Raw genomic sequence first — 22,575 nt, 5'->3', positions numbered from 1 at the left:
GTGGTTTAAAGGGAGGCAAAAGCCACAGGATAGACAAGGTCCCACACAGTCCATTTAGAGTTCACTGGATTCAACCCGTTCTGACCGAAAGGCAAAACCCAGAACTCTGGTCAGAGACAAACAGGACAACAGTGGCCAAAAATTAGACATTAGAATTAGCTGTTCATTTTACAGAAAGGGAAGCTGAGGTCTACAGGGTTTAAGTGACCCAAGATACCTTTCACCACTGTTGTAGGAACGAACCTAAACCAGAACTCAAGTTTCATTCCCAGACTTGTCTCCTATCATTTAACAGCTGGCACTCAGGGAGGATATGGGCAGTGTAGCCTTATGGTCAGCCTAAAGCAGCAAGAAGCAAGGTTCACTAACAGAGGACCAGTCTGTGCTACAAGCGAGCGCTTAAAAGTACGAGATACCATGCTAAATGATTCTCATATCCTATCTCGCTGACTCCTCATGACTACCTTAGGAAACATATACTCTTTCAGACATGTCCTATAACTCGCCCAAGGTGAGCAAGTGACCGAACTGAGATTTTAAACCTGAGTCCCTTCAACTCAAAAACTTGTGCTCTTAGCCACCAGACCAAAAGAGCAATTTTCTTTTTTATCTTGGCATCTGTAAGAGAAGATCAGCAGCTCTTCCAGTCTCGTGTAACACAGAAAAAACTGGAATTCTGACTAAAGGCTTCTACCTAGTCGGGGAGCAGAGCCAACCTAGAAACCCGGGTCCTTTGTCTCCAATCTCTAAGCTCTTCCACGAAGAACCCTGGTTCTAGAATGGAAGCTCCACAAGGGAGGGAGGGGTCATTGTCTTGCCCACTGCTGTATCACCAGTCCCTAGAACACACAAAAGGCACTCAATAAATAGCTGATAAAGAAAGGAATGGAGTCAGGCTGCCAGGGTTTGGCTGTGTGACCTTGGGAAGGTTTCTTACCCTCTCTAAGCCTGTTTCTTCATGCAGTGAATGGAGGGTGAAATAGTATCTACTTCCCAGGTTGATGTGAGAATTAAACAAGACAATTCATATATAAAGCACTTGGCATAGGCTAGAACATCATGAGCTCCCAAAATGTAATCTATTATTATTCGTATTGCTACTAGTATCCATTGACAGATTTTGGCTTAAGGATTTCTTTTTTCCTACTCTGGTCAGATGACATCTCATAGCAAATAGGAATAGAATAAAATACAGAATTGGAACTCAGTAACCTGCTTCTGGTTTCAGAACTACCACCACCTAGCTGTGTGACCTTGGACAAGCCTCTTAATTTCTCTGTACTCTCCTCAGCTATAAAATGAGGGACTAAATCATTTAAATCAGCTTTTTATCAGGCACCTTCTCCGAGTAAGACGTCATGCTCAGCCACCTATAAAATTCTATGATCCTGAAGGGTGTCAATGGGAAATATCAGAGCAAAGCAAAACAGTCTCCTGCTTGCGGCAAGGTTGATGAGAAACCCCAAATAGCCAACTGCATTACATCATCCCAATGAGCAATGTTTGTAAATACACAAGTGTTTAATTTTGAGACACTCGTGAGAAATCTTTCACCAATAGGAATCCACAGACAAGGTTCTATTAACACCTATCAGCCCTGAACCTTTCAAAAAAATGAACATGCAAAATCACTTTGCACCTTAGTCAAATGGCGTGCTTCTGGAGAGAAATCGGGAAAGTCAAAGTTATTAACACTCCCTATGGCAACAGTTAAGAATAGGATGTGTAAAAAAACTGAATGACATATCTGGTTAAAATGGCAAGGGGGATTCCAGGAACAGAATACAGTGCATCTGGACAGGACATGGAGGCCAGTGGCTTATTGTTTACAAAAACAGGCCCAGATTATGAACAGTGACAAGAGGCCAAGACCTCAATTATAACTCACGACCACACCTCTCCCAATCCCTGTTCAACTGAAGCTATCAATCAATCAATTCTCCCATCTCTGTAATAAACCCACCAATATTTGCAGCCCAGTGGATAGAAGGTCCCTCAGGGCACCTCCAGAAATGACCAAGCTGATGACATTAAAAAGACCCTACAGGCAAAATGGGGACTTCAAACTACATTCCAACCTTCCAGGAGATAAGGCAGCTGCCCATTTCAAGCTCTACACTATTCCCACCGGAGGCAATCATTAGAAGGGAGACATGGCCCTTCCCAAGTCCTCTATGATAGGAAAAGGTCTCCTTGCATTGGTGCAGGGAAAGAAGGAGGGGCCCCTCCCTCTGTACTCTGAAACAAAGGAAAACCCAGAGCTCCAACCATGTGGTGTAACATTCAAGGCCACCCACCTCTCCCACTCCCCAGCTGAAGTCTCAATGGACTAGAGCACATGGCTCTTTCCAGCGAATGGCCAGGAAGGGACAGTGCCTTGCACAAACACATCCTGGGGCTCTTTAACAGGCAGGAACCCCTCTTATGGGAATGACTGGTTAAAAAAAGGTTATCTGAGAAGAGGCTCTGATTCATGTGCCAAGTCAGGTAGTCAACCAGATGTGCAGACAGGGTCACTTGGTTTCTCCAGGTCCACATTTTGCTTTACCCTCCACATCTTTGCAGAGGGAAGTGGGCCTTTAAAAGCATGCATTCTGGAGCAGAGGGTGACAACACAGAAGGGTTAAACAATTATGTCTTCCCATGCTCCAGAACCAGCACCACCCAGCAACCCTAACATCTCAACTCCATTCATGCTTAGGTGAGGGCGGAGACGGGATGTGAAATGACCTTATTCTTTCTGTTCTCTGATCTCTGATTGAATGCAGGGCAACCAGAGACCAGGTAGGTACAAGGTGCACCCAAGGTGGCTACAGACTTTCTGTGTCCGATGCCACAGCAAATGTCACCTTTTGATATAGTGCAGCAGAAAAAAAACCCTGCCTCCCCAGGGGCTCCCCAAATGGTATACCTCCTCAAGGTTGCCTTTCTCTACCAGGACTCTTCAACCTCTGAAATAAATTCCCAAACACCTGTCAGATTTCAGTTGTCCTTCAAGGAAACCTGACCCAGACACCCAGAGGCAAACTGCCGCCTTTCTCTCTCCAAGAACCTCCTGCCCCTCCCCCATCCCATCTAGTCTGGGGGAAAAGGCTGCCAAAATAAGGGCCAGCCCTTCAGGAACAAACCTAAAGCCCACTCTGAAAATTCCTTTCCAGAGCCCTTGGCCCCTGGCACAGCCCATCCCTCGGAGGCTCAAACCCACCTATGAAACCACCTCTGGGCTCAGCCTGCCCCCACCTGCTCCACCCAAAGAAATGAACATCCTGCAAATCAGGGTGGAAATACATGTCTCAATGGTCCACGGAGCATATGCATTGTGCTATTTTTCAAAGCCCTTACCTTTGACCTGAGTATCGTACTCTGCTATGATCTCCTTATCCTTTTTGAATTTGGCCGGAGACGTCATGTTTTCCTTCTTTCTTCCAAATTCAAATTGTGAATTGATAGATCCACGGGAAAAATCCAACCACCGAAATCAATACCTCCAAGACCGCTTCTCCCAAGGGCAGAAGGGGCCCCCCGCGGTGGTCTCCAGCGCTCCGGGGAGCGCGGGCTGCGGGCTGGGCAGAAGGCTACGGCGGGCACATGCAGACGGTGGGCGCTGGGGCCGGGCGCGGCGGCGGCTGGTTCCTGTGCTAGAGCCGGAGCTGCAGCCTCAGCATTAGCCGGGAGAACTGCAGCGCCCGGAGGTTGGCCTGGGGTCTGACATCAACGACACAGGCAGGGAGTGGAAGTCCTTCCGCACAACATGGTGTGGGGGGTGCGGGGGTGTGGACGCGCCCAGCTGTGTCCCCGGGAGGGAGTGGGTGCGTAAAAGGGTGCCGGGGGAGGGCTGGGCGTGCTTCGCGGTTTTTTGTTGCACAGGCTCGAAGATGCTGCAAATCAAATCCCAAACGGGAGCCGCAGCAGCGCAGACTGGATCGGAAGTCGTTTGCTCCGGTTCACTTGCCTGTAAATGCAGGGAAAAGGGGAGGGGGCGATCAGCCCCGGCGCAGATCCTAATCGCGGCGGGGGTGGGGTAGGGGATGTCGTTCCAAGCCCGGCCTGGGCCCATTCATCTCGGCCAAACGCCGCCCGGCCCACAGAGCCCGGAGCGGCGAGGTGCGGAGGAAGGAAGCTCCCTCCGGATTTTGTTTTAAGGCTGGAAGAAAACACTTTGGAGCAGCCGCCTGCGCGGGCTTCGGGTGGGGACTGCGGCGGGAACGCGGGGCTCCGGGCGGGGACTGCGGCACCTCGGCGGCCTCCGAGCCCCGCCAGCGCTGGGCAGCGGCCAGCCGAAGGGAGCACTCTCGGCAGTGGCTCCGACGCGGCCCCTGACCCCCGGCTGGGGCAACTCCCAGGACATCAAAAGGGATCAAAGCCAGGGAGGGACAAGCCACCCGGGCACAACTTTTCTTCCCCTCCCGCCCCTCCTCCCAGTTGTTTTGTTTTTGGTTACTAGCTTCTCTTGGCAGCAAAATGTTGAGGGGGGGTGAGACCTGCAGGAAAAAGCCTGCTCCGCACGGGGCACATCCAGGAAAACAATGTGGTCGGCAAAAGCAGGAAACGGGTTAGAGGCGAGGGTCGGAGTCGGGAAAACCCAGGGGCGGGGGGCGGAAGGCAGCCGCCGCCTCCCCCAAGTCACGGACGAGAGTAACTCTTAAATGACACCCCCAATATTTTTTGTCACCCATGCCCAGAGATCCCAGATACCGCACCCAGACCCAGGCTCGGTTGCGGGGGGGGGGGGGGGGGGGGCGAGGGGGGTCGGGAGGGACGGGAGGGTCGCAGTCCCAACCCTTCGCACCAGGAGGTGCCTGAGGAAATCCCGCCCTGGCCAAGGTCCGGGAGGCGGGAGGGAAGCAGCGGGAGCGCAGAGTTGGGAGTCTTGCTCCCCACCGTGCCACACCGGCGACCCTCCCTCCTAGGTCGCCCCTTTCCTTCTCCGTGTCAGGGGAGGGGGGGTGCTCCGCTGGTGTCTCCCACTTCCCGCGCCGAGAGGAAGAGGGAGCCCAGGCGGCGTGGTGGTTCAGGCGGGCAGGAAGCGGGGAGGGGGGTGTGAGGTGGGGTCCAGAGGCTGCATGGGAGCCGGGGATAGATGACTGGAGCTTCTGCACACGTTTGGGAGGCGGGGAGAGGGCAAAGGGAGGATTACCTCGGGGAGGGGTGGGGGGTGGTGAGGCGGCTACCGTGGCCACGATGTTACATGGAACGGAAGGATGTTAGCAACTTGGGGACCTGCTATGGGTCTAGGGAGTGCGTGAAAGGCACCATTCCAGGAGGGCAGGGGGCTGGAACAGGGAAAAAGCCCCGGAAGCAGTGCGGAACAATCATCCTTCTGGGTCCTGGGCTGTAACCCGGCTGTCTGCCAGGGCTTGGAGACAGGGGAAGAGGACAGCCGATGGTTACGGGTGATGCCAATGACGGTTGCCCAAAGGTGGACCAAGCCTGCCCGTGTGCAGAGGACTTGGGGAGGGGGCTGAGGACTTGGGGAGGGGGCTGGGTGCCTGCTGCACAGCGGCAGAGTCCCAGGGCAGAGCCCGAGACTGTGCGGTGAAGGGCAGTGAGAGATGCAGTCTTGAGAAGTATTATGGGCTGTACTGGAAGATTTGGAGAGGGTCGAGGGGGAGGGCGTCTGAGTGATTCCGGGCGGCACGGCTAGGCGATGCCGCAAGCAGCATCCGCGCCCTCTCCTTCCCGCCCCAGCCCGGGTTTGTTCAGTCAGGGCTCCAGCCCGGCGGCCGGGAAGAGGAAAGGGGAGAGGGAAGGAGCCTTTACCTGGCTCTGACGCGACGGGTCTCAGGTCCCCAGCTTCGCTTCCCACTCAGAGACCTCCTCCCCTCTTCCCCGCCACCCGCTTCTACGCAGATCGGTCCCCCTAGTCCCCTGAGGAGCCTCCGCCAACTCCGCAGGACCCCGCCGGGAAGCAGAGCCCACCCCCTTACCAATCACCGCCCGTTTTCTATCGACCGATGGGGGCTGTAGCCAATAGGAATAGCTGATCTCGAGAGGTCTGGAATGAGGAGGAGGAGCTTGAGAAACTTTGGAGGTGTGACTAGCACCACCGAGGCGTGGTCATAGAGCAAGCTCCTCCCAGGGTTGCCGAGCCCAGAAGTAGAATTAATGGGCGGGGTTAAAATGGAACCAACAGCCAAACACAAACTCTTGAGAGAAAGCACTACCAATTGGACCGGGGTAGAGAGGAGGGGCGTTGCGGAGAATTTTAGCCAGTAGAGAGTAGAGACCAGTAGGGACTGTAGAAAGTCTCCCAATAAGAAGCGTGAAGGGAGTGCCTTGCCTCTTTCACTGGGGCGGGAGTAGGGTTTGCCCAAGCCCCCCGGTGCCGGCCAATGGGAGCGGAGGCGGAGCCAAACTCGGCCAACCAGAAAGCCGAGCTCATCTCGGCACCGTTACTGAGGCGGGGCGTACGGTCTCCAGGCCACTAAGATCTCAGCGGGGGAAGGCTCCCGAGCCTTCCAATGCGGGACGCGGGCGAACTCCGGTTCTCCCAATCGGTGCGCTGCGCCTGCAATTCAAACTGACAGCCGGTTGGAAAGGCAGAGAGAGCGGAAGAGGGAGCAAAACGCGACGCGTTCGCTGACAGAGACCCCAGCGCCGACTGAACCCCAAAAGCGACCTCTGCCCCGTCCCATCAACACCATCGCGCGCTCCGGAGCGGCCGCTCCGGAGGAGACCTAAGGGGACAGCGGGGGGCACGAGGGAGAGCTGAGGGACCGGGACCAAGAGAAACGGCGCGAGATCCAGCCAGCACGCTGAGGGCTGGGGGCTGCCAGGAGAGAAGTGAAGCGGGGGCCTAGCAGCGAGCAGAGCGGAGGAGGGAGGGTCCTGGGAGGACTGAGGAGAACCCGGGTTCGTCCGGGTGGGAAAAGCTGAGGGGATTTCTGGATCCTGGGAAGAGGAGAAAGATTTCCAAAGAGGAGGCGTGGGTCGGGACGCGTGGCCGGCGATCAGAGGACGAGGAATTGGAGCGCTCCGAGGGAGGGGCTTAGGAGAGGAGCTTTCACGGAGGGACTCTGCAGGAGAAAGCTAAGGGAATTGCTACAGGGGCGGGAGCAGAAGAGTACAGGAGCCTTTTAGACGCGTGGCTGGGGAGTCTGTAGAGAAGTTCCCAGGCCTTTTGTAGCTCGCCGCCTCCCCACTTCAAATCCCCCTGCCTTCCCCGAAAGTTAAAAGGAAAGCCACATTTGCTGCTTCGCCCTGTTCCTACTCAATAAATATCACTTTCACCCTCCCACGGGAAAACAGGAAAGAACTCATTTCCTCCCCAGTTTTAGGGCTTAGAAAAGGTCGAGGCCTCGCAATTTGATTTTTGGCCTGGGGGAATCCAACTAGGAAAGGTACTGCTCTTGTTTCCTTTTTCAAAACCCCGCACCGCATCCTTTCCGGGACGCCATGTCTACCAGCAGTTGTAGTTTCGAGGACCGGTGCGTGTCCATCCTGTGTTGCAAATTCTGTAAACAAGTGCTCAGCTCTAGGGGAATGAAGGCTGTTTTGCTGGCTGATACTGAAATAGACCTTTTCTCTACAGACATCCCTCCTACCAAGTAAGTCTTGCTAGTGGCGGGCAACGGTAGCCTTTAACTAAATGGGAAAAGTGTATGGTTTGGACCTCTGGGAGTCAACAAGGAGGTTATCATTTTGGTGTTCCAGCCACTCCCAACAGTCTGATGATCCCCTTGGAGTATAACTAAGTGGGCAGACTGTCTGGACAAAGTCTGTGGTTTAGCCAGAGTGGTCAGTCCTGATGTAATGTTTCTGGTTCAATTATAGTCATGTGACCACATCCCTTAAGTTGGATCCCCTGGCGCTGTGCCCCGCCCAACCATCCTAACTCACTGGATCAAATCCACGACCTAGACCCTAGACTCTAGGTAAATTCAGGCAAGGTTCTCTGTACTGTTAGAAGAGTTAAGTTTTTCATTTTTATCCATAAAGTTTTAGGCCAAAAATATTCATAATTTGCTGCCATTATTTGCAATTTGCCAGGCTGAATCAGATCCATTGTCCAGGTAATTCAGTGTTCTTTTCTCAACAATCTCTCTCTTAATGAGAGAGAAATAGATTTTTAGGCGATGAAATAGACCTAGCCCTAAAACAATCCTTGTCAACTATTGCAGATACCACGCATTTGTTTGCATCATTAAATCCTCTTAAATTCTGTTTTCAGACACGTAAGAATTTGCTACCTATTTGGAAAAATAGCCATTTTATTTTACTCAAATGTACCTTTTTCTAGCTCCAAGAGGTACTTTCTCTTCCATAGGCAGCATATTTATACCCTTATGTAATTTTCAAGATTTAGGCTAACAATCATAATACTTTAAAATGAACTTTGTGATGATAGAAACTTCAACATTTTGGAAATATACTCAAAAGCTATGAACTCCTCCTTTCTTGAAACCTTTTCTGAAATGGTTTAAGTGTAGAGATGCCTACTGGCAAAGCAAATGGCTCTCATCTATTGCAAAGATATTTGGGTTAATATTTTAAGTACTTCTGTATGTGTGTGTGCACCTGTGTGTTACAAAAAAAAAAAAAAGCACTAGACAATAAATCTAGAACCTACTATTGCACAGGTTCTATGATTTTTTTTTGTCTAAAGCTTTTTCTTACTAGTAGCACACACAGATGCACACATGCAGACAAATTAAAAAAATTTTTTTAATATGTATTTGTTTTTGAGAGACAGAGCAAGCACAAGTTGGGGAGGGGCAAAGAGAGAGAGAGAGAGAGGGAGACACAGAAAATGAGGCAGGCTCCAGGCTCTGAGCTGTCAGCACAGAGCCCGTTGCGGGGCTCGAACCCACGAACCAGGAGATCATGACCAGAGCCAAAGTTGGACCCTCAACCGACCGAGCCACCCAGATGCCCCTAAAATATTAACCCATTCATCTTTGCAATAGATGTGGTAAGCAATAAGATGAGGGCTCAGATATTGAACTGTTAGAGGTTAGACCAGAGTCTACATTAGAACCAGGTTTTTCTTATTGTCTCTTCTTCTTTATAGGGGTTGTAATAGTAATGGATTAGCGTACTAAGATATGTATGAATTAATGAACACATAAGATTATTTAAGTGGAATTTTGTCATATTTATGGTAAGCTCAGAAGTATTAACTGACTCTTACAAAATATACTATCATTCTGCTTTAGAGTCTCTTTCAGCTCTTTGGGTCTACAAAATTCTTGCTAAATCACAACCAAAAATACAAGGATATGGAAAAATCGGAACCCTGTGCACTATTGGTAGGAATATAAAGTGGTGCTGCTGCTATGGAAAATAGCATCGAATTTCCTAAATAAATTGAGAATAGAATTACCATATGATCCAGGAATCCCACTTCTGGGTGTATATATGTATCTGAGTATGTGTTTATATTTGGATATATACCCAGAAGAATTCAGTGCAAGATTTAAAAGATATATTTGCACACCCGTGTTCTTAGCAGCATTCTTCACAATAACCTTGGTTAACCTTGGTCACTGTGAAGAATGCTGCTAGGAAGCAATGCAAATGTTCATTAACAAAATGTGGTATATGCATACAATAAACTATTACTCAGCCTTGTAAAGGAAGGCTATCCTGCCATATGCTACAATAGGGAGGGGCCTTGAGAACATTATGCTAAATGAAATAAGGCAGTCACAAAAAGACAAATACTATATGCTTTCACTTATACGTGCTATATAAAATGGTCAAATTCATACTAACAGAAAGTAGATGGTGGTTGCCAAGGGCTGAGGGAAGAGGCAAATGAGGAGCTGTTTGATGGACATAGAGTTTCAGTTTTGTGATACAAATAAGGTCTGGAGATTCATTGCACAACAATGTGAATACACTTAAGACTTCTGAACAGTACACTTAAAATGATTAATTTAGTAAATTTTATGTTATATGTGTTTTTACAATTTTTTAAAAAGTACCTTTGACCATTTCTGCACATTTCCTTCTCCAGTGCAGTGGACTTCATTGGAAGATGCTATTTCACTGAAATCTGCAAATGTAAACTGAAAGACATCGCATGTTTAAAATGGTAATTTGTGGCAAGATTCTAGATGGCCCTGCATTTGGAAGATGGATGTTAACACCACAGCACAGAGAAAGGTTCAGTGGGCTGCATCGAGCACTGGTTATAACCCATGCAGTGAGCCATTGAAAAACCATTTGTTACTTCGAGTTATTTTTTGAAAGGGTCTTGTGTCACATTTGTATATGATTTTATAATTTTTCAAAGCACCTTGACAAATATCTGCTTTAATTTTCAGAAAAAGTCAATGTAGTTTGGGAAGATAAAACAGAGTTACAATCGTAAAAATCAGGTTTGAGCCCTGGCCCTACTCTTACTCTAAATGTGATCTTGAGTAAATTCCTTAAGCCTCTAAATCCCTGGACCTCTGTTTCCTTGTTTAATTTATAGCTTAAGAAGATAGAAACAATCTTCTAACTTAAGAAGATAAAAATTTAAATATCTTTTGTGTTTACTTTATAGAGTGTTGTGAAGATTAAATTAATTACGAATGTTAAAAGGCTTGATAGACTATAAATTACAACACAGATGAAAACTATTACTATTATCTTTTGAGAGGTAGACAGACTTGAGTATTATTTGTCCCATTTTAGAGAGAAGAAATTTGAGATTTTTTTTTAACATTTAAATGGGGTTTGGATTATAAATTATAATCCAAATAATTTAAATTCTTATGTGCTAATGATGACTTAAATTCATTCTTTCATTCATTCAAACCATACATTGAAGTCCTACTATGTGCTAATCATTGCTATAGGGGCTGGAAACACAACAATAAATAAAACAAAGTCACTGGCTTTTGGACATTATATTCTAGTGGGAAGATGATTGGTTAGTAAGATATTTAAATCGATAAGATATTGAATAGGGTGGAAGGTGCTCCAAAGGAAATAATAATAATAATAATAATAATAATAATAATAATAATAAATGATAGAGAAAAATAGAGGTTGGGAGAGTAGGTAAGAGCTATTTGAGATAGCATGGTCTGGGATGACCTCTCATGAGAGGGTAACATTGGAATTAAATCCGAAAGGATGACAAGGAGCGCAAGGGAAAATGTTCTAGGCACAGGGAACAGCTAGTGCAGAGAACCCAAGGCAAGAGGAAGCTTAACATGGTCATGGAATAAAAAGATGATGGCCAGCATGGCTGAGACATTGTGAACGTCAAGGGAGAGTAGTGTGAGTAGACTGGAGATGTGGTCAGAATCCAGATAGTCTAGAGGAACGCTGTCCAATAGAAATCTACAAGCCGCATATGTAACTTAAAATCTGCTAAAAAAATCTAAAAATAAAGAAAATCTTCTAATAACCACATTTTAAAAAGTAAGAAGAGACAAGTGAAATTAATTTAAATTATATACTTTACTTAACCTATATAACCAAAATATTGTTTCAACATGTAACCAACATAAAAAATTATTAACAAAATATTTTACATTCTATTTTTTATCCTTAGTCTTTGAAATCCAGCATATGTTTTATATTTACAGCACACTTCAGTTCAGTCTAGCTAAACTTCAAGTGCTCAACAGCCACATTTTGGATAGCACAGATCTAGACCTTCATATGAAGGGGTTTTTTTGTTTTGAGTTTTGGCCAATGGGAAGCCACGGAAGGGGCCTTAGCAGGGGAGCAAAATGGTCTGAATGTGTCCCTACTAGAATGTCAGCTCCATGAGAATAAGGACTTTGTCCACTGCTGTATTCCCAGCACCTGGAACAGTACCTGACACATAGTAATAGATGCTCAATAAACATGAATTGAATGAGTAAATGAATGAATGAATACGGATGGTGATTAAAGCCATAGAATTTACTCTTGCAATATAGTCCTACAAATAACTGTCAGTCCTGGTCCAAGAACAACTTGCTTTCATGTGTTTGCCTTTCAAGCAGATTATGATTAGAAGACATATTTTAGGTAGGCTGGTACCTTTTATAGTATTTTTTTATAGGGCCTCACAAAACTGACTGACTCCCACATCTCCCAGGGTGGGAACAAGCTATAATAAGAATTTTTACAACCCAAGGTATAAGTACATGTTATGATTAAAAAAAAAAAAAGTACTAGCTAAAACGTTCCCTGTATATTCACTTTATTTAATAATGACCATATAGGAAAAAAAATCTGTGGAAGAGTGAAGTACTTGCAATCAGATGGAAAATCTTGAAGACAGTAAAAAACTTTTGCAACTTTCTCTAGAAGCTACGGATTTGCTTTATTTCTGAATTCCTTCAAAAACACTAAAACTAAAATTAGAGCAGCCAGCTTGTGTTTGGTGTACAGGGGCTCATGCTGTCTTCCTACTCCTCCATCTGTTGAGACAGTTTTTAGGTGCTGGCGTAGAACTAGAACATAGAAGAACCCAACTTGCCACAGTCCTGGGGATAGCAAAAACCTTTTATCTGATATATTTTGTCTGTACAGCACCTCAATTCTGGGTGTTCTACAGAACACATCACAACCTTATGGCATGGCGTCTAGAAGCTACCTTCTGAAAGGACAACGTGTAAAGCAGCACTCGCAAGGCAATGGAGAATGTGTTAGTATTTGACAGTAGCACTGTCAAGTTTAACATTACCAGAGTCACTCCCATCCCAAAGATCTAGCAATGGAGGTTGTTAGGAGGAAATGAGGACTCGAGGCGGTCTGTTCATTTACGTTAGCACACGAAAATGTTTATATGGCCAGTTATTACCTGGTATCTGAGTATATTTACTTTTCTTTCTTAGTGGGAACATTGTAGGTTATCATGTGATTGTTCCCTGTTGTTCCTGCCTTCTTTCCTGCAACAATGGACACTTCTGGATGTTTCACAGCCAGGCAGTTTATGATATTAACAGACTAGACGCTACCGGTAAGAAACAATTGACTCGGAAATTCCTGTAACATTTACTTGTCTACCAAAACCTGAGTGAAACTACCAATTGATTGTTTGAGGATTCTCTCTGAAAGAGTTGAAAGTGTGAAACTTCAGGGCTTTTAACCCAAATACTCAGTTAGGGGAACTACTAGCCAAAATTCCTTGCCATTTCTATTTCATCGTTGTGTATACAAGAGCCTCAGATTGGCTCTTTTGCTTCTTGGTCTCTTAAAATTAATAGTTGCTCTAAATTGTTGCACTGATACGTATTACAACTCCAGAGAATTTTGGAAGATTTTAGATCTGATGGTCAAGTGTGTGTGTGTGTGTGTGTGTGTGTGTGTGTGTGTGTGTGTATAAGAAAGTAGGGAGGGGAGCCTGGGCCAGTAGGACCTGGGAGGGAGGATGACTAGGTAACCTCTGTATTTGGTGATGTTGCTTCAGGAAAGAAAAAAAAAAAAAAAAGACATTTTGACATCTATATTAATAAATTATGATGGAATTTTATTCAAGGGAAATATTTAATGCCGATACGTTGTACTAGTTATTTAGTAGGAAAATATACAACCAATTCTTTTTTTTTTTTTTTTTAACATTGATTTATTTGGGGAGAGAGCAATCAGGGGAGGGGCAGAGAGAGGAAGACAGAATCTGCAGCAGGCTTGCACTGACAGGCTGACCACATAGAGCCCAATGTGGGGCTCGAACTCCCCAACCATGAGATCATGACCTGAACCAAAGTTGGATGCTCTACTGACTGAGCCATCCAGACGCCCCGACAACCACTTCTTAAAGGATGTTTACATAATACATTTTATATTGTCTGCAGCCATTTGGTTTTGTTGTGCACATGTGTTTTCTCTATCTCATACCTACTTACACAACAGACCAGGTTGACTTGTAGTGGGACTTTTTTAGTGGGAACTGAAGTTTGCAGAACTTTAGTTTACGGAACAAATTTAAAGAATTCGACAATCCAACTTGGCACTAACACCCTCAGGTTTTTAAATGTATGTTTTAATCTTCTTCAGAACTTAAAATACATTCCTCTTCTTAAGGATGATTTGTCTTCACAGACGGAAGATCATGAATTGTAAGCTAGGTTCTGAGGGTCTTTAAACCTTCCAATTATGCTTGGGTTTTTATAGACTCTGATTTTTTTTTTAATCACCTGGCATTCAATTGTAGCTCTCAACCCATCATTTGGGGGTCTTAATTTCAGACTCTGGGATGTGACGAAGGCCATTTTTGAGGAGAGACTTATGTGAACTCCCCTGAGATACAGGTTCCTAACTTAGGCCTCCAGTTTTATATTTGTGTTGACCATGGACACATTAAAGGAAGTTTCTGCTTTGATACTATTTTTCCTGCTTCATAGAATTCAAAACACAGGGTGGAGATTTTTCCATTTTGATTTACTTTTTAATTATTGGTCAATTTTTCAAAGATAAAAGCCCAGCATTCTTCCATTCACATTGAATCTAATCCATGAGAAACAGATGTATCACAGGATTTCCTTCCTCCCTTCTTAACAGAGAAAGGAAGGTGCTCCTTCTGTCAGATCCAATCTCTTAGTTTATTTTTTCTCCTTTGAACCAATTGTGCCGAACTACTCATGTCTCTGAGTATTCACTCCAAGAATATCAAACTTCTCCTTTGTAACCCTAATATTGTGATTTAAAATGAGACTTTCAAGATGCTTGGTATAAAACAGGGTTTCTCATGATGCTGGGACTGTCCTTGAATCACCTGAATCAGCTGCATCAAAGGAACACATACACAAGCTTTATGAAATTCTAGAATGTTTAGATGGAAAGGGCCCCAAGTCAATGTTCTAGGCTAGGCTGCGTGTGTCCACCTGATTTCCCAAAACTTTCCTGAGGACTCTTGAGAAACCTCAGTTCAAATTCTCTGGGATTGGCAAATGTCCTCAAAGGCAAATTGACTTCAGCTCTCCACTTACCTTTATGGTTCTAATTATCCCTTAGATTTTGGCCTAGTAACTCCTTATTATTCCATTAGCTCATCAAAGCCATATTACCGGAAGCAGAATACTGTTCATTCTTGGGAGGGGAGGGGAGGGCAGAGTATTTTTTATTATAAACAATGCAAACACACAAAAAATGCAGAAAACAATATGATAGACTTCTGTATCCACCCCCGCCCCCCCAGCATGAAATAGATGCTAACTTCTTGCCTGATTAGATTCTAGTATCTCGGCCAAGAGAGACAGTTGATGGTTTCCACTGTTTCAACAATGCCACAGTGCACCTCCTTGTACATATCTCCTTGAGCACCTGTGCAAAATGGCAGTTAGAGGAAGTGATGAGTGAGGGGCTCTATTTGCTATATATGTATATATTTGCTCTATACGTATTTAATTCACACAACAGAATTCAGAAACAAAAAGAAATGAGCTAAAGCTATACATGTGGATATAGGTAAATCTCAAAAACGTGTTGAATGAAAAAAGCAAATTAGAAAAGATACATATAATGCCATACTGTAAAAAATTTAAATACATTAAAAAATAATATATATTGTCTGCAGTTGTGCAACTCAGAGTAAAGGTAGTTAGAACACCCATGGTGTACTTACTGGCGGTGGTAGAGGCGAGATTGAAACCAAATCTCCAAACCCTGGCTCATTCTCTTCCACCACGTGGCCACGCTGACAACCTGATAATGTGAGATTTGCTTTCCTTGTTGGACTCCACTGGCTCCCCTAGAGGTCAATTAATAAATTGTATTTTTTCCCAGTTCAGTACTTTTAAGTTCTGTAATACAGTACGTGCCCAGAACAAACCATGTCATTATCTTCCATCATGTATCTGTCATGTTCCTACTATATGTCTAGGCTAGATTCTTCAGTATGGAATCTGACTACCCTTTCACTATGAGGCTTTAGATTGTTGTTGTTGTTGTTGTTGTTTTAATGTTTATTTATTTATTTTTGAGAAAGAGAACACAAGCAGGGGAGAGGCAGAGAGAGAGGGAGACACAGAATACAAAGCAGGCCCCAGGCTCTGAGTTGTCAGCGCAGAGCCCCACATGGGTCTCAAACTCATGAACTATGACATCATACCTCAGCTAAAGTCAGACACTTAACCGACTGAGCCGCCCAGACACCCCTAGATTGTTGTTTTGTTTAATGTAATGGCAGCTACAACCTGGATAGCCTCCAGACTAAAACCCACCTGTAAGAAAGAATTGCAGTTCGTATTATAAGTGGCTCTAAAACCTTGTTGTTTTTAATCACAAAAAAGCCACCATCTACTTTTGTGCCTGTTGAGGAGATGAAGAGACTTATTCAAGCCTTTTTCCTGTACCCTCCAAAGAGACACTTAATCTAAAATAATCTTGTGAGATCTCCATCCTTAAAAATCATTAAAATAGATTTGAAACTTACCAGTGTAGAGCGATTATGGCATAATACAGCTAGAGGCAGAGTTTGAGGAAATGGGCCCTGAGATCCTTCGGAGTTCGAAGATTCTAGAATTCAAGCCCTTACTTCAAAGGGCTTAAGAAATGTTTATGTCTTAGATGAATAATATTAGATAATTTTTATCTATGGTACATTCTTTAATATCTTTTTACTGTTAACACTATGGTTCCGTATAAGGATGTTAACATATAAGGTTTTCTATATCATGTTCCGAGTTGTAATAGTAGCTGGCTCTAAGTAATTTTATGATCTTTTCTTTTCAGGTGTCAACTTCCTACTTTGGGGCAACTTGCCAGAGATAGAAGAGAATACAGATGAAGACACATTAGATATCTCAGCAGAGGAGTGCATTCGATGAATGGGATTATGAGATGTATAATATCCAGACATTTTCCTATTTAAAAGATAATATTAATGGACTGACTTTAAAAATATTAGCAAGGATATACTACTGATTTCTCCTTGTTTTGGAAAAAAAATGAGACATTTGTTGATTTATTTATTTGCTATCTCAGATGAATTACCTGAATTTCATCTGAGTTATGGTAGTTCTTCTATGGCTTCCTCCTCCTCTTCCTCTCTCCACCCTCCACCTGGTATAGATGTATTCTTAACTTCAGATTGGAGGTTATTTCATGTGTCACTCAACTACCTGGGGGTGAACCATGCATGCAGATGGCAAGCTCAACTGGGAATTAAAGCTTAACAGGAATTTTTTAAAAAACCAAGCCGTTAGGTTTTCATAGGTACTGGTTATCCTGTGTCATACTGGTGAAAAATCCTTAAAATGGAGCAGGACTTTGTGAATCAGCAAATAGAATAAGTTAAAACTTTATATGGAGAAATTCTCTTAATTCCTCAGCACGATGTTAGATAAACGAATTTTAACAACAGAATTATCAGCATATACTGTTTCCCAACATGATTTATTTACATTCTTCTGAAGTCATGCAGTTATTGTGTTATGAAAGCAGGGCAACTGAACCTCCATATTCTATTCTCTAGGACTTTTTCTGTAACTAGCAAATTTTAAATGAGTATTCTCACTTCCAACCCTTAAATAGAAAAAGAACTAAAGAAGTGTTTTGCTTAAGCCATTGTACATTATAAATAATGTTTTTGCTTTTGTTTTAAGCTGCATTCAGAGCCACACAGGAATAGGAAACTGGGATAGTATTGGATTGTGGTTTTAGGTATAGCTAAAATCAGTGTATTGCTTAGTAATATCTCAGCTGTAAGCATTTTGTCAATAGCGATACCTAAACACACAGAGTTGTGGTTTTGTAAATAAAGTTTTATGGGGCGCCTGGGTGGCTCAGTCGGCTAAGCGGCCGACTTTGGCTCAGGTCATGATCTCACAGTCCGTGGGTTCGAGCCCTGCGTCGGGCTCTGTGCTGAAAGCTCAGAGCCTGGAGCCTGTTTCGGATTCTGTGTCTCCCTCTCTCTGACCCTCCCCCATTCATGCTCTGTCTCTCTCTGTCTCAAAAATAAATAAGTGTTAAAAAAAATAAATAAAAAATAAAGTTTTATTATAAAAATGACCAGCCTGCCTTTAATCTTTTCCTGTAACCATGTTTCTTACCCCAAAATGTAAAGGTGTAGAACACAAGAGCTAACATTTATTGAGTGCTAGCTATGTGCCAGATCCTGTTCTAAAGTCTTTACAGGGGCAACAGGATGGCTCAGTTGGTTAAGCATCTGACTCTTGGTTTCAGCTCAGCTCATGATCTCACAGTTCATTAGTTTGAGCCCCACATTGGACTCTGCTGTCAGCACACAGCCCTCTTTAGATCTTCTGTCCCCTTCGCTCTCTGCCCCTCCCCCCATGTGTCTCTCTCAAAATAAATAAATAAACTTAAAAAAAATTAACTGTTTACAGATTTAATTCACTTATCCCACACAACAAACCTATGAGGTAGGTATTTTTATTCCTTTTTTACTGATAAGACAGGTGAGGCATAGAGAGGTTAAGCAGCTTGTCCAAGGTCACATAACTGGTCAGAGATGTGGCCAGATTTAAACTCAGACAGACAGACTGACTTCAGAGCTCCTGCTCTTTATCTTTTTTTTTTTTTAATGTTTGTTTTGGAGAGAGAGAGAGCACAAGCAGGGAAGCGGTAGAGAGAGAGAGACACAGAATCTGAAGCAGGCTCCACGCTCTGAGCTGTCAGCACAGAGCCCGATGTGGGGCTCGGACTCACAAACCATGAGATCATGACCTGAGCTGAAGTTGGATGCTTAACCGACTGAGCCACCCAGGGGCCCCGGCTCCTGCTCTTGATCTTTATGCCATATCCCATATGCACCTTCAGACATGAATCAGTTACCATTTTATTTAGCCGGGATACATGCTAGGTAATAACTACCCCAAGAGAGGGCCTCAGTGACTGATTTCAAGGTTGAACAAATTCATACTGGATCATAAGATAGAGAAGTGACCCATGCACATCAACAGAATCTTTTGCTATAAACCAAGATAAAAGATGCTTCAGGAAATGCTGTACCTGGAAAACTTTTCCAAAAGTCTTTCACACTGACCATCAGCGCTGGGATGCTGTGGATGAACATGGACCAAGTGTGGAACAATTTGGTTTTGAATGTGGGTGGGTTTTTTTTTTTTTCCTTTAACCTCTCTTAAAGACTTTTTGGAACAAGGTGGCATAATGAATAAGACTTAAAAAAACAAATTGATCCTACATTATATACTTCTTTAGTTAACTTGTTCCATTAAAGAAAAGTTAAATGCTAGAGGAGAGAAATTGGTAAGTTTAAAATTCGACAGAGTTCATCTGGTTTCCCTTGTACTCATGCCTTCAAAGGCTATGGTCGAGGGCCTCTTTGAAGAACAAAAGCAAGACAAGGGTGCACTGATTAAAGCAAACCCCAAATGTGATTCCATTCCAACTGGAGAATATTTAAAATTATACAGCTACCTTTTAGCTAACTGGGTTATGGAAAGGTCAGTTCTAAGCTGAAAATGGATTAATAATGTTTTAGCTAAAGAAATATATTCATGACACTTTTTTTGACACTGTTTTTTAATAAAAGCACATTTAATAAAAGCACTCTGATAAGACCAAAACCAGAATCATGTATGTAGATTTAGCACATAGTTCCTCGACCTAGAAAATCCATCAATGCTTTGGCCCTCTTCTAATATTTAATTCAACAAACCTGTGTTATGCTTCTATAGTGTGCCAAGAATTGTACAATGATGGGCTTACACTTGTTTCCTGGAGAACGCAGTGAGCTGGAGGGAAGGACAGTCCTGATGAATCTACCTAATGCATCAGGATAAGTGATTTAACAAACCCGTGCTCAAAGTCCAACAGTGCCATAGATGAAAGAACAGTCATTCTGAGTATTAGGAGAGAGTGGGAGTTGAGAAAGCTACAGACAAGAAATGATAATTTCACCAGGCTTTGAAGTACAGTTCGAGGTTGGCCAGCTGGGATGAGAGTTCTGTACAGGAGTTTAAAAGTATCTGGCCTATTTGGTAAATTGTAAGTAGCCTCCTACACCTTCCAAGATATGTGGTAAGAATTAATTAGAAGATGAAGCTACCAAAGAAGTCTGAGATGATGTTACAAAGAATAGTCCACGCCATGGTTAAGTTTAGACTTACTCTAATCACAATGTAGAGAGATTGAGGTTTTTAAGCAGGAGAATAAAACAATCAGATTTAGGATAACTCGGGATGAAGTGTAATCAAGCTTAGTTTTCCTAGTGTCCTTTCTTGGATGCACCTAACAACTTAACAGTGGAAATTATATTGATTGCCTTTACCCTAAGAACATACATAGATCATTAAGTTCCCTGACGCTCTTGACTTTCATGAAACATCTGATCTGCAGTGGGCCACCGCCTTTTTTCCCCTTCTTCCATCCTGTCATTCCCGAAGTTCAAGGAAGGGACAGAGAGTCATCAGCTGACCCACTATGGCTTTTTTTGCTCCTTTATCTTTTTCCTCATGTCAGTTTCTCAACCTCACATTCAGGCTCTGTTGAGGTATCTTGGGTGGGGCCTAATCTTAAAGCCATAATATTTTAAATAATCCTGGGGCCTGAAAACCAGGTCTTTAAATATTACTAATCTAGGGAGAGTACCCTACAACGAATTGCCCTTTTGACCTCTGAGTCACGCATGGCCGATAAAGAATAATCTATATTGTTTTTCCTTTGGTGAGGAGGAAGTGACCATAATCCTGAAATCATGGGATATGAGACAAGTAACTAAGTAGAACCTAAATGGGGAATGGGGAAAGTGGGAGAGAGTATGGCTCAAATAGTCCTGCTTCAGTGGTAAGTTATTCGATGAAGGCTTTCCCTATTTTAACATTCATGCTTATAAAAGGAAATAGTTTCCTTTTCTGCTTTTTTTTTTTTTAACTTTAAAAGCAGCCTAAACCATAGTTTCTTTCTTGCCTGGTATTGAGCATATGCCAAATCTACCCTAAACCGCACAGATGGAAAAAATTAGTCTATGTCTGTGGTACCTCTGGGGTTGAATATTTTTAGTACTTACATCTTTAGCTAAAGATTCTTTCTTCCAAGACTCTCATAGAATCATTTTATTGTCATCCAATGGATAAACTTACTGAGATAAAAATTAATAACATCACGTGTTTGCATATCCCTTTATAAATTATTGTGAGCTTTCACATATACCTTAAGGTAATCCTCAGAATAACCTTGGGAGTTATCCCCATTCTATAAATTAAGAAAGAAAATCTTAGTCTCAACACCCACAGAGTTAAAAGAATTTAAACTTGAATGTGGGTCTTCTAATCTTAGAGTAGGGTTCTTTCCTCCCTCCCTCGCTTACCCTAAACCCGAGGTCTATTTTTTCCCTCACTAGCTATAAAACTTAGGACAAATTCTTTTTTTTAATTTCTTTTATTTTTTTTAATGTTTAATTATTTTTGAGAGTGCAAGCGGGGGAGGTGCAGAGAGAGAGGGAGACACGGAATCTGAGGCAGGCTCCCGGCTCTGAGCTGTCAGCACAGAGCCCCACACGGGGCTCGAACTCACAGACCGCGAGATCATGACCTGCGCCGAAGTTGGATGATTAACCAACTGAGCCACCCAGGTGCCCCATAAGACAAATTCCTTTTTACTTTCAGCCTAAAAGGTTAGCTACTGTCATTAATTAATTCATCCAACAAGTATTTATTTTTTTTAATTTTTTTTTCAAGTTTTTATTTATTTTTGAGCGAGAGCATGAGTTGGGGAGAGACAGAGAGAGAGGGGGACACAGAATCTGAAGCAGGCTCCAGGCTCTGAGCTGTCAGCACAGAGCCCGATGCGGGGCTCAAACTCACAGACCGTGAGATCATGACCTGAGCTGAAGTCAGATGCTTAACCGACTGAGCCACCCAGGCGCCTCAACAAGTATTTATTGAGTGCCTACTGTGGAAAAAATAGAAGCTGAGGACACAGAACTAAAACAAAACGCCTGCTGTCCTGTGAAACTGATATTCCTTGGAAGAGGAGGAAGAAAGTGAGGTGACACTTACTGAGGGTTTACTACATGGCAAGCACTGTTCTAAGGGCTTCACATGTAACAACCCTAAGAAGTAAATCTGATTAGTATACTCACTACACAGTTCAGGAGACTGAGATACAGAGAGGCTAAGAAACTGGCCCAACATCACACAGCTAGTAACTGACATCACTCTGAGATTTGAAGGACTCAGAATTAATTAGCTTAAGGACCATGTTTCCTTTTTGGTTTGCACCGTAGTTGTCTTCCAACTAAAAAAGTCAAGTTTTCCATTAAAATCTTTTCATACATCTTTCCCTATTAGACCTTAATCGATTTGTTTGTAATTCTTTTAATTAAGATGGAGACAGCAGCATCTCCCTTCTCAGTAAGGGAGACTTGGTGTGCCTGTGCACGATAAGAATGCTAGTCTTACGTACCAGGGAAAAAGAAAAAGGAACTTATGCAAAACTCAATTTCCAGCTTTGCTGCACTTCTATCTGGAAATGAAGTCTTTTTCGCTAATATGGATTTTTATCTGACAAGCAACAAATGTTCGTTTAAGAGTATGTGCCTGTTCTTTAGAACTTAGTATGTCTCCAATATTTCATAATAAAAAAGTGAATTAAATGACAGCCCTTTGCAAATCACTCTAGTTTCGGCCTTCCTTATAAGCTTGTATTTAAAATCTATTTATATGGAATTTCAGATACAGCCTTGCCTCAAATGAGCACTCGTGAATGTTCATAATG

At 43.6% G+C, this 22,575-nt stretch overlaps 2 protein-coding genes across 9 annotated transcripts in view; one reads left to right on the top strand and one right to left on the bottom strand.

Annotated features, from left to right (window-relative positions):
• The window catches only part of SRGAP2 (SLIT-ROBO Rho GTPase activating protein 2), a 235,114-nt gene extending 229,211 nt beyond the window's left edge, over positions 1 to 5,903 (bottom strand). For 3 of the 7 annotated variants that reach the window (XM_058700480.1, XM_058700481.1, XM_058700484.1), the window contains exons 1-2: positions 5,761 to 5,903; positions 3,343 to 3,952 (exon numbers count right to left, since the gene is read on the bottom strand). In XM_058700480.1, the coding sequence (XP_058556463.1) occupies positions 3,343 to 3,409 (67 nt within the window). In that variant the 5' untranslated portion in view covers positions 3,410 to 3,952; positions 5,761 to 5,903. The remainder of the gene's footprint in view (positions 1 to 3,342; positions 3,953 to 5,760) is intronic. The other 4 variants (XM_058700482.1, XM_058700483.1, XM_058700485.1 and 1 more) reach the window with 2 other exon arrangements.
• A 95-nt stretch (positions 5,904 to 5,998) lies between these two features.
• Positions 5,999 to 17,641, top strand: FAM72A (family with sequence similarity 72 member A). Of its 2 annotated transcripts, XM_058700487.1 has the most exons (4): positions 5,999 to 7,547; positions 9,959 to 10,036; positions 12,768 to 12,892; positions 16,606 to 17,641. In XM_058700487.1, the coding sequence occupies exons 1-4, from the start codon at positions 7,396 to 7,398 to the stop codon at positions 16,698 to 16,700; spliced, it is 450 nt and encodes a 149-aa protein (XP_058556470.1). In that variant the 5' UTR covers positions 5,999 to 7,395; the 3' UTR covers positions 16,701 to 17,641. The 2 variants fall into 2 exon arrangements, with proteins under 2 accessions (XP_058556470.1, XP_058556471.1); XM_058700488.1 differs by lacking the exon at positions 12,768 to 12,892.
• Positions 17,642 to 22,575: the final 4,934 nt, after the last annotated feature.

Source organism: Neofelis nebulosa, chromosome 15 (assembly GCF_028018385.1).
Source record: "Neofelis nebulosa isolate mNeoNeb1 chromosome 15, mNeoNeb1.pri, whole genome shotgun sequence".
In the NCBI taxonomy this organism is placed as follows: domain Eukaryota; kingdom Metazoa; phylum Chordata; class Mammalia; order Carnivora; family Felidae; genus Neofelis; species Neofelis nebulosa.
Note: the sequence above shows the minus strand (reverse complement) of the source record. Positions and strands in the feature narration are given on the sequence as shown.